The 12,569-nt window shown below is 40.6% G+C and overlaps 1 protein-coding gene across 1 annotated transcript in view; it reads left to right on the top strand.

Moving 5' to 3' along the window:
- The first annotated feature begins 2,813 nt into the window (after positions 1-2,813).
- Positions 2,814-12,569, top strand: part of zng1a (Zn regulated GTPase metalloprotein activator 1A) — a 28,442-nt gene continuing 18,686 nt past the window's right edge. Inside the window, exons 1-5 of the mRNA XM_003216550.4 lie at positions 2,814-2,937; positions 7,298-7,462; positions 7,863-7,949; positions 11,393-11,489; positions 11,716-11,807. Of these exons, the coding sequence (XP_003216598.2) occupies positions 7,318-7,462; positions 7,863-7,949; positions 11,393-11,489; positions 11,716-11,807 (421 nt within the window). The 5' untranslated portion in view covers positions 2,814-2,937; positions 7,298-7,317. The remainder of the gene's footprint in view (positions 2,938-7,297; positions 7,463-7,862; positions 7,950-11,392; positions 11,490-11,715; positions 11,808-12,569) is intronic.

Genomic DNA, 12,569 nt, shown 5'->3' on the forward strand with positions numbered 1-12,569 from the left:
TTTAATATAAAGAAGTACCATTGTCTTGGCTTGTAGCATATAGGATTGCTGGTGATTTGCACTATTGGGTTGCTGTGAGTTTTCCGGGCTGTCTGGCCATGTCCCACAAGCATTCTCTCCTGATATTTCGCCCACATCTATGGCAGGCATTCTCAGAGATGTGAGGTCTGTTGGAAACTAGGCAACTGGGGTTTATATATCTGTGGAAAGTCCAGATTGGGAGAAATAACTCTTGTCTGCTTGAGGCAAGTATAAATGTCGTAATTGGCGACCTTGATCAGCATTTAATGGCCTTACAAATTCAAACCCTGGCTGCTTCCTGCCTGAGAGAATTCTTTGTTGGGAGGTATTAGCTGGCCCCAATTGTTTCATTCCCAGAGTTCCCCTGTTTCATGAGTGTTCTTTAATTACTGTCCTTATTTCTGAGTTTTTTTAATACTGGTAGCCAGAGTTTGTTCATGTTCATAGTTTCCTCCTTTATGTTGAAATTGTCCACATGCTTGTGGATTTCAGTGGCTTCTCTGTGTAGTCTGACATGGTGGTTATTAGAGTGGTGCAACATTTCTGTATTCTCAAATAATATGCTGTGTCCAGGTTGATTCATCAGGTGCTCTGCTATGGCTGACTTCTCTGGTTGAGTTAGTTTGCAGTGCCTTCCAGGTTCCTTAATTCATGTTTGAGCAATGCTGCGTTGGGTGGTCCTTTGTAGACTTGTCCACAGCTGCATGGTATACGCTAGACTCCTGCAGAGGTGAGAGGATCCCTCTTGCCCTTTGCTGAACGTAGCATTTGTCGGATTTTCTTAGTGGGTCTGGAAATGGTTTGTAGGTTGTGTTTCTTTATCAGCTTCCCTATGCGGTCAGTGGTTCCCTTGATGTATGGGTGGATCAGGACAGTAAATAAAGAACAACACTCTGAAAACAGAGAAATTCAAGACATGAAATAATCATGGGCAGCTAACACCTCCCAAGAAAGGATTCTCCCAGGTAGGAAGGAGCCAGGCTTTGAATTTGCAAGGCCATTCAATGCTAATCAAGGTGATTAATTGTAACATTCACACTCGCCTCAAGCAGACCAAGAGTTCTTTCTCCCACTCTGGACCATCCACAGATATATAAACCTCACATGCCTAGTTTCCAACAGACCTCACACCTCTGATTGCCATAGATGTGAGAGAAACTATGTCATCGAGAAATTTATAATGGCAGTGGGTCGTGAGATCCAAACCACTGTGAGTAAAGCAAAATGGGGATTGGGAGCTTACTGGGGCTCCCAGAGCGGCTGGAAGGTGGTGATGGGGCTTGTGGTGTTTATGAAAGACTATCTGGTGGATGATGGTTTGGATATACAGTAGTCTCTCACTTATCCAAGCTAAACGGGCCGGCAGAAGCTTGGATAAGCAAATATCTTGGATAATAAGGAGGGATTAAGGAAAAGCCTATTAAACATCAAATTAGGTTATGATTTTACAAATTAAGCACCAACACTTCATGTTATACAATAAGTTTGACAGAAAAAGTAGTTCGATACGCAGTAATATTATGTTGTAATTACTATATTTACGAATTTAGCACCAAAATATCACGATATATTGAAAACACTGATGACAAAAATGGCTTGGATTATCCAGAGGCTTGGATAAGCGAGGCTTGGATAAGTGAGACTCTACTGTATGTATGTTTTAGTAGAATCTAGCATCAGCTTCAAGAGAACTGGAAAAGGTGAGTCAAAGATGATAGAGGCAGAAGGATATATTTCAAATGTAAGAAATATGGGCAAGATTATCAAATATATTGTTTACTTGGCTTTTCCCTTTTCTAACCTTATAAAACCTTGGTTAAATGTATAGATTTAACATGAGAAGGGGCCCTTGTTGTGGTTGTCAGTCCCTTTGCAAATTGGCCAAGATTTAACCCTTATTAACCTGGTGGTTCAACGGGTTAAACCTCTGAGCTGCTGAAATTGCTGACCAAAAGGTCGGTGGTTCAAATCTGGAGAGCGGGGTGAGCTCATATGTCGGGGTGCTTTGAATGCGATTTCCTGCTTCTTAGCGGGGGGTTGGACTAGATGGCCCATGAAGTCTCTTCCAACTCTACTATTCTATGATTCCCGCTATTAGCCCCAGCTTCTGCCAACCTAGCAGTTCGAAAACATGCCAATGTGAGTAGATCAATAGGTAGTGCTCCGGTGGGACGGTAACAGCGCTCCATTCAGTCATGCCGCCCACATGACTTTGGAGGTGTCTATGGACAATGCTGGCTCTTTGGCTCAGGAATGGAGATGAACACCAACCCCCAGAGTTGGACACGACTGGACTAAATGTTAGAGGAATACCTTCACCTTGTATCATTCTAGCCGGGTGTCCTTGGCAAAACTACAAGTTCCTTGATTACAAACTATCTTTTATTTGGGGGGGGGGGGGGGATCAACGTCAGGAGAGAATGCTTCTGGAACATGGCCATACAGCCCCGAAAACTCACAGCAACCCATCGATTCTGGCCATGAAAGCCTTCGACATTTGCACTACTGTTTGTGAAAGGACGACCTACCTACACTGTAGAATTAACGCGGTTTGACAAAGTGCTCAAACCTATGGGAGTTGTAGTTTGGTGAGGAACCGGCACTCTTTGGCAGAGAAGGCTGAAGACCTTGTAAAGCTACAATTCCCAGGATTCCATAGAAATGTGCCTTGGCAATAAAAGCGATGCCAAAGCGCGTTCATTTTGCGACACACAAGCAGTCTGACTCCTCTCCTCCGCTTGCAAACAGAAGCGCTGCCCCTTCCTTTTCAAGGCGCCGCCTCCTGATGATTTCCGGACTCTGACGTCTGCAGTGACGCCCTTAAAGACGGCGAGCGAGGAGGAGGCGGGTTGATGGTCGCTCCGAAATAAGAGAATCAAGCCACTCCATGGTGAACCAACCCGGCGGCGGGCGGAGGCAAGTGGGCTGAAATCTGGAGCTCGTGCTAAAGAGGGGAAAGAGAGTGCGCGTGCCCTTCTGAGTTAGAACGTTCCCGGACTTAAAGGGGAAGGAAACAAAAAGAGGTCCAATGGGGGCACTCTAGGGATGCATCCCTACACTGCAGAATGAATGTAGTTTTGACACCACTTGAACCCAATGCTGTAGGAATCCTGGGAGTTGTAGTTTTGGGAGGCGCCAGCCGCTCTTTAGTGGAGAAGGCCCAAGAAAGACCTCGTAAAACTATAGTTCCTATGATTTCATAGCAATTAAAGTGGTGCCAAATTGCATCCTTCTGAAATTCACCTGCCTGGAGTGACTGCAATGCAATGGCATGTCTTTGCAATTGCGACCCCTCGAATATTTATTTTATTTACCGTGTCAGAAATGAACCAAGGGTACAAGTGTTCCCTCACTTATCGCGGGGGTTAGGTTCCAGGACCACCCACAATAAGTGAAAATCCGCAACGTAGGGACACTATATATTTATACATTATTTTAGTAGTTATACACTATTTTAAGTCTTTATCAACCAATCGTGTGTTGATAAATCGCCTCCTTCTCCTCCCATTGCCACTTGGGTTCCTTTTCTCTCCCTTGGGCTTCTCCTTCTGCCCTTCCGTAGGCTGTAAATTGTAACTTTTTATGATTTATAATCTTTTAGAGTTTATTGAAAAACCGCAAAACAGCAAATCGGCAAAAAGTGAACTGTGAAGTAGTGAGGGAACACTGTACAGTTGTTGTACAGGGACTCAGGGCGGCTCACATGCAGACAAGCCCAACAACATAAATTAAAACACAGAACAATCAGTTAAAAACATTATAGCTACATAAAACAATAAAAACACATCAACAGAGTTTAGTGTATTTTAAAACTCAAGCAAAGTTTAAAACTTAGTGTTATACTAAATTTCCTTTGAGCAGTAACTGGCCACTTGGAGTGCCTCTGGTGTTGCTATAAGAAAGTCCTCCATTGTGCATGTCGCAGGGCTTGACTGCATTGTAATAGGTGGTCTATGGTTTGCTCTCCTCCACACTCGCATGCTGTGGACTCCGCTTTGTGGCTCTATTTCTTAAGGTTGGCTCTGCATCTCATTCTGCTTCCAAACAGTCTTCAAAGGCAGCCCCACTTACAGCACGTTGCAGTAGTCTATTTGAGGGGTTCCGGAACCTCAAGCCATGGCTGGTACTGAATGAGAGACTCCCTCCTGGGCATACAGAAGACTGGGCATTTTGGAAGGTGCTGAATAAACTGTGCTCTGGAACCCCTCTAATAGACTACTGCAACACACACTACGTGGGGCTGCCTTTGAAGACTGTTCAGAAGCCTCAAGTAGTACAATGGGCGGAAGCCAGATTGCTCTCCAGGTGTAGACTCATATAATCAATGCTGGCTTTAGCCTATAAAGCCCTAAATGGCTCCGGCCCAGCTTACTGTCTGAACGTATCTTCCCCCTATGAACCAGTTCGGATGCTAAGATCTTCTGTGGAGGCCCTACTCTTGTTCCCACCCCCTTCGCAGGTGTGACTGGTGGAGACGATGGACAGGGCTATTCAGTGGTAGCCTCTCGGCTATGGAACTCCCTCCCCAGTGATATTAGATCAGCTTCCTCCCTCCTGGTTTTCAGAAAAAAAGTTAAAATTAAAACCTGGCTGTGGAATCAGGCATTTGGGGAGTAGCTCATTCACAGTGCAATATGCAACCACAAAGTTAAGACAAACAAATCGGCTTATACTATGACTGCGGGATTAGGTGCTATGGTTTTAATCAGTTACTTAAATGTATTTATATGGTTTATTATGATTTAACCTTAAACGTTATGTATATTTATTTGATTTTATGTTGCTATATGACATTGAATCATTGCCAAACTGGAAGCTGCTCTGGGTGGAGATAAAGCGAGGTAAAATGCAGGAAATAAATAAATAAACCCCTAGTTGAAGTACATGGGGAGCATATATGACACCACTTTTGAGTGAGCTGCCTTTAAGATGCTCTTAAACCTTTGCTTTCTTTTCTAATCCTATGGCATTCTATTGGGAAATGCTGGCCTTGCAGAACTGATGCCTGTCAAGCAGCTGTTCATAGTAAAAAGCATCTGTTGGAAAGTTACAAAACATACTTTGACCTCCATGCCTCCTGATGTTTCTCTCTGCACTTGGAGAACAAGTTGTGAGGCCTGCGGGAATATTCCATGACTGAGGTGGCTAAATCTAGGCCTCTGAGTAGCTAGTAAAAGGCTTGCTTCTGAGGAAGTAAGATTTAATCTATGAAAATGTATGCTACCGAATTCTTTCTGTTGCGGTGCATCTACATTGTAGAAGTAATACAGTTTGACACCACTTTAACTACCATGGCTTGATGGAGTCTTGGGAGTTGTTGTTAACAAGGTCTTCTTTTTTCTGACATATAAAATCCAGATTATCTGCTTTGAACTGGATTATATAGCAGTGTAGACCAGGCATGAGCAAACTTCGTCCCTCCAGGTGTTCGGACTTCAACTCCCGCAATTCCTAACATCCCATACACTATTAGGAATTGTGGGAATTGAAGTCTAAAACACCCGGAGAGCCGAAGTTTGCCCATGCCTGGTGTATAGACAGACTCATATAATCCAGTTCAAAGCAGATAGTGTGTATTATCTGCTTAGATTATTTGGATTACAGTAGAGTCTCACTTATCCAACATAAATGGGCCGGCAGAACATTGGATAAGTGAATATGTTGGATAATAAGGAGAGATTAAGGAAAAGCCTATTAAACATTAAATTAGATTATGGTTTTATAAATTAAGCACCAAAACATCATGTTATACAACACATTTGACAGAAAAAGTAGTTCATTACACATTAATGCTATGTACTGTATTTACGAATTTAGCACCAAAATATCACAATGCATTGAAAACATTGACTACAAAAATGCGTTGGATAATCCAGAACGTTGGATAAGTGAGACTCTACTGTATATGGCAGTGTAGGAGGGGCCAAAGAGTTTGGTTGCCATATCAAATTACAAATGCCATAATTCCATAGCATTAAACCATGGGAATTAACTTGGTATAAAACTGCATTAATTCTATAGTATAGATGCATCCTTAGCCTCTAAGATGCTACAAGACCCCTTTACATAGCAAAGTGCCGCATGTAATTCTGGCTATGATCTGTTTGGGGTGAACACATTGCAAACAGTTGTCAGAGAGCATAAGAATAATGGAGTTTAGTGCTGTGCTCATTTTTACTTCTTATAGGCATGAACAGCAGTAATTTGCAATTGTAAGAGAAACAGGAGAATCCATTTCCTTTCACACTACACAGTTCTAGCATTATTATTGCACTTTTAACTGCAGTCTACAGAATGCTGGGGTTTATAGTTTGTCAGGAGATAGGGTTCCTCTCCCTAGATCCAAAATCCCGGATTGTCAGAGAATGGAACTCTGGCATTAAAAGGCGAAGCATAGCATTGCAAAACTGTATTGTGAAAGAGTCCCTAGTAACCTCAGCATTAAAAACGAAGAGTATTTCTCGACAGAGGTTTCCTTGTGTTACAATCAAAAGGCACTGGGCACCTGTTCCAATTTTTCCTCCCTAAATGATATTTCCTGATAAGAGAAAGGTGGAGTGCAGGAAGATTACAAATAGAAGACTGTTATGTCGTCTGGATTCATAAAACTGAATGAGATAAAACCTTATTGGATGGAGAAAACATATACCTTCTCCTATCTGTATGGCCCCGTCTTGTGTTCCTTTGCATCATCATACTGGACGATATGGGATGTGCGTTCATATAGTGAGATAGAAAAATAAGTTTAAAAGATACTGCAATAAGGATTATTTAAAGAGCAAAACTGGGATGCACCCTGGTCTTATTCCTGTTGGCAGTCCTAACTAGAATAGATCCATTGATCTTTAAAATTTGTCTGCTGTAGTTTGGTTCCAGAACCCCTCACGAATCCCAAAATCCATGGATGTTGAAGTCACATTATATACAATGGTATAGTAAAATCATATCCTATATATAAAATGGCAAAATCAAGCTTTGCTTTCTGGAATATATATATATATATATATATATATATATATATATATATATATATATATATATTCAAGCCGTGGATAGAGGAATCTGTGGATGGAGAATCCATACGTTAGAAGAATTTATTGATTCACCATTCAACAACTGATTGAATGGACCTACTGTAGTTAGGACTAACCAACAGGATGCCATCCCAAATGTGCTTGTGAAGAGTTTGGCCTTTAGGGTCTTTTTTGTCTCATTTTAGTTATGGTTCTCTATGTTGAAATACACCTTTTCTTATCTGTTGTCTTTCATTTGGCAGTTGATTATAGAAACGGAGAGATGGGAGATTCTCCTATAGAGGAAGAAGATGATTGTCCTGAGCTGATTCCAATAAAAGTTCCAGAAGTTAAGGGCAGTGTGGAAGGAGACATTCTATCTAGCAAGAGCGCTAAGATACCTGTCACTATTATCACAGGTTACTTAGGTAACAAGCAATATATTGCAGAGTCTATATCACAGTAAACCTTTCCATTATTATATGCAGTTTTCAGTAGCACAAAGTAAAAACAGTTTTACATTTAAATCTTTGCAGAATATTTTGTGCTGATCTTACTAAATCTGGATCTCAAATTAATTAGACCTTAAGCTAAACTGGGAAATGGAGTAGATTATCTGGTACAGCAGCCTCAGAACTGGGAGGACCTGCCTTTGCTGGTACTAGTAATGGACATGTGTCACCTCCGTATAAAAAGTGTTATATTCATTTCCTGAAAATCTTTTATAGCCATTGTTCACCAGTTTCCTTAAAAGTATTTTTTGAAATCATGTTTTGGTCCCTAAAATCAAACTTTTTGTATAATGAAATGCCTTTTGCTTTTTTTTAGGTGCTGGGAAAACTACTCTTCTTAATTATATTTTGACAGAACAACATAATAAAAGAATAGCGGTTATTCTAAATGAGTTTGGTGAAGGTATGTAAGAATGGGTTTTTTTCTGTTAGGTCCTGTCCATGTTATTTCTTACAGCCAAACCCCTGCAGTGTCAGATATAACTATGATAACAGAGCTCTGTCATTGTAGCTACATCTGATGATGCAGCCGCACAAAAATTAACATTTTGGTGAGACAGCACCCCAGCCAAAAGGTTTCTAGGGTGCTGAGATGTAATGTCTGCAGTGTTACTCTGCTTATGGTTTGCACTGAGAAAAGGCAGCTGGACAGATCCCTGGAGACTTGCTACACCTGTTTTTCTCAATGTGCTCCATAATCGAGAGAGGCCTCTTCTACACTGCCATATAATCCAATTCAAAGCAGAAATTCTGGATTTTGTATGGCAGTGTAGAAGGGGACAGAGTGCTACAGATGTCATTTCTCAGCTCCCTAATCTGCAATACCTTGGAAATCCACCCACAGAGGTGCTGCTTGGATGAAAACGTAGGTTATTAACAATAACAAATGTGAAATCCAAATGTTACAAGATTATTGGGCTGCTATGACTTTTCCGGTCTGTATGGCCATGTTCCAGAAGCATTATCTTCTGTTGTTTTGCTCACATCTATGGCAGGCATCCTCAGAGGTTGTGAGGTATATTGGAAACTAAGTAAGGGGGGGTTATATCTGTGGAAGGTCCAAGGTGGGAGAAAGAACTCTTGTCTGGTGTGAGACAAGTGTGAATGTTGCAATTAATCACCTTGATTAGTATTGAAAAGCCTTGCAGCTTCAAGGTCTGGCTGATTCCTGCCTTGCAATATTATACTTTCCTGTTTAACTGCTGAACAGGACACCAGCTTAAATCTCAGAATGTTTTTGAAACATTGCTTGCACCCACATCCTGTAAGGTAGGAAGCTATTGTTAGCCTCTTAAATGATAGAAAACATAATTCTGGGCTTAGAAACATACACCCTTGCTCACCCACTCTATCTGCTCAGGGATCACATTGGCATTTCTACTCTTTCCTATAGGACAGCAGTTCCCAACCTTCAGGTGTTTTGGACTTCAACTCCCAGAAATCCCAGCCAGCTTACCCGCTGTTAGAAACTATGGGACCTGAAGTCCAAAACACCTGGAGGCCCAAAGGTTTAGAACCACTGCTATAGGACAAGTATAGAAAACATGCTTTCCTTCAGCTATGGGTAGACTGCAACTTCCACTATGCCTCTCCATCTGCGCCCACATCTGAAAACCATCTATATATATAAAAGAGTGATGGCATCACGGCAATTCACAAAACAACAAAAGTACAGGCCCCCCAACCTCAAAATTTGACAACACAACCCATCATCCACACCTCAAGGTTGATACAACAAAAAGAAAAGAAAAATAAAGTCCTAATTAGAGGGAGAGCAATAATTTTTTTATCCAATTGCTGCCAGTTTAGAGGGCTAATCTCTGCCCTCTTGGTTGCCTAGCAACCAAGGGACAGCCAGGTTTCAGTTAGGGGACAGGCAGATTTAGGCCTCACTTAGGCTTCTTCCACAGATTATCTAATTTGCACTGGATTATATGGCAGTGTAGACTCAAGGCCCTTCCACACAGCTATATAACCCATTTATAATCTTATATTATCTGCTTTGCACTGGATTATCTTGACTCCACACTGCCATATAATCCACTTCAGTGTGCATTTTATACAGCTGTGAAGAAGGGGCCTCATATAATCCAGTTCTAAGCAGATAATATAAGATTAGAAATATACAGTAGAGTCTCACTTATCCAACGTAAACAGGCAGGCAGGATAAGTGAATATGTTGGATAATAAGAAGGGATTCAGGAAAAGCCAATTAAACATCAAATTAGGTAATCGTTATACAAATTAAGCACCAAAACATCATATTATACAACAAATTTGACAGAAAAAGTAGTTCCATGCGCAGTAATGCTATGTAGTATTTACAGTAGAGTCTCACTTATCCAACACTCGCTTATCCAACGTTCTGGATTATCCAACGCATTTTTGTAGTCAATGCTTTCAATATATTCATAAATACAGTAATTACTATATAGCATTACTGTGTACGGAACTACTTTTTCTGACAAATTTGTTGTCTAACATGATGTTTTGGTACTTAATTTGTAAAATCATAACTTAATTTGATGTTTAATAGGGTTATCCTTAATTCCTCATTATCCAACATATTCGCTTATCCAACGTTCTGCCGGCACATTTATGTTGGATAAGTGAGACTCTACTGTACTGTATTTACAAATTTACCACTAAAATATCACAATGAATTTAAAACACTGACTACAAAAGTATTGAATATGAAAAGGCAGACTGCGTTGGATAATCCAGAACATTGTATAAGCGAATGTTGGATAAGTGAGATTCTTCTTTAATATGAAATAATTACTGGGATAGAATAATGCAGAACAATATAATCTCTAAAACCAGGACAGTAAATAAACAGGGGAATTCCACACAGGAAACAATCAGGGCCAGCTAACACCTCCCAACAAAGTATTCCCATCATCAAAGTCTAGCAAATCCTGTTTTCTCAGGGCCACAGACAGTAGAAGCACATAAAATATCGCAAACAACATCACTCTGAAAACAAGGGTATTCCAGACAGGAAACAATCAGGGCCAGCTAACACCTCCCAACAAAAAATTCACTCGGGGAGGAAACAGCCAGGCTTTAAAGCTGCAAGGCCATTATATCCTAATCATTTTTCCTAATTGTAGCATTCATACTTGCCTCCAACAAACAAAAAAACCAATCAGAAATATTGTATATTCACAACCTTTAGGAAATAATATCACCTGATGGCACAGCGTGTTAAAGCGCTGAGCTGCTGAACTTCTGGACCGAAAGGCCACAGTTTGAATTGGGGGAGCGGAGAGAGCCCCCACTGTTAGCCCCAGCTTCTGCCAACCCAGAAGTTCGAAAACATGCAAATGTGAGTGCATCAATAGGTACTGCTCCGGCGGGAAGGTAGCGCCGTTCCATGTAGTCATCCCACATGACCTTGGAGGAGTCTACGGACAACGCCGGCTCTTCGGCTTAGAAATGGAGATGAGCACCAACCTCCAGAGTAAGACACGACTGGACTTAATGTCTGGGGAAAACCTTTACCCTTTACCTTAACTACCACCAATTCCTCAATACTTTATTTCCCATACCACCAGACTTCGCCACAGCAACGCGTGGCCGGGCACAGCTAGTATACTATAAGTATACCACTTTTGGCTGGGCCAGAAGAAAGGAGAATAGTATTGAAAAAATGATATGAAAAAAACCTAAGGAAGTTTTGGAATGCAATCTCATTATTGAGAAGAGTAAATATTTTTCTCAGTATTAGTGGGCATGTTTTGAACCCTGCTTTATGGCTGCTGGGAATAAGCACTCTGATATAGGCATCTCCCTTTTAGAGAATTGTCATTTTATTCAGTGAAAAACACTGTTTGTATTTTTCAGGAAGTGCCTTGGAGAAATCATTGGCTGTAAGTGATGGCGGAGAACTGTATGAAGAATGGCTGGAGCTCAGAAATGGTTGTCTATGCTGTTCTGTAAAGTAAGGATTTTTAAATTGGCCCTTTTTACATTCACGTGCTTGCTTTCACAGTTCACCCTTCTGTCTGATTATTTTGCAGTAGGCTTCCTGTTGCAGGAACTGGTTGTGTTATGAAGGATTCCAATATTTAATAATTACAAAACCAAAAATCCTTAATTTTCTATTTACTTAAAAATAAATAAAAATATTCTGGTTTATTTAAGGTTCTGTTATTTTTTTCATACAGGGATAATGGATTGAAGGCCATTGAAAATCTAATGCAGAAGAAGGGCAAATTTGATTACATTTTGCTAGAGACAACAGGATTGGCAGATCCAGGTAGATATGTTTTGAGAAAGGAGATGGAATAAGTAATGTATGATAAAATGGAATTGTTCTGTTATCTAGAAGGACCAGACAATTTTCTTGGGAAGCCAGTTGTCCATCTTCCACCGGATTCTAAAAACATAGATGTTCCGGTGAGCTTTTGAGTGAAGAGGCCACCAGCCATGTATCTTGTTTTCAAACTGTGCTGCACTTTAATATTGCCCCCCCCCCCCCCATTTTATAGGTTTTAGTGTTTTAACACGATCAGTTCCTTGTCCTCTCCCGCCCGTCGCTATTTTACACATGGACTTTACCCAGAGTTTTGTATTAATCAACCTCTGTACATAGCAATTGGTGTCTTGGTTTTAATAATTGCCATGTTATGTTGTTTTATAACTATGTTATTATTTTGTGTTTTACATTTATGGACTGTTTTTCTAATGTAAGCCGCCCGAATCCCTTCGGGGAGATGGAGAATAAAATTGTTGTTATTATTATTATTATTTCTGCATAGAGTTGGAGATATTGGAAGGATAGGATTGGAAGATGTTAGTATCTTCCTGTCATTGTGGTTTGGTTTAATGTTTATTTTTAAAACCACACGTGTGCAAATATTATGTAAAATATGTGAATTTATTAAGTAGAAGCCATTCTATAGCTTTTTGTGTTACATTAGTTAAGATCCCATATTTTGCTTGTGCAATATAATTCTACACTCATGGGGTTACACTACCTTTCTTCTGGACACCAATGTTGTCATAAATGCAACTGATT

Source organism: Anolis carolinensis, chromosome 2, assembly GCF_035594765.1.
Source record: "Anolis carolinensis isolate JA03-04 chromosome 2, rAnoCar3.1.pri, whole genome shotgun sequence".
Classification (NCBI taxonomy): Eukaryota; Metazoa; Chordata; class Lepidosauria; order Squamata; family Dactyloidae; genus Anolis; species Anolis carolinensis.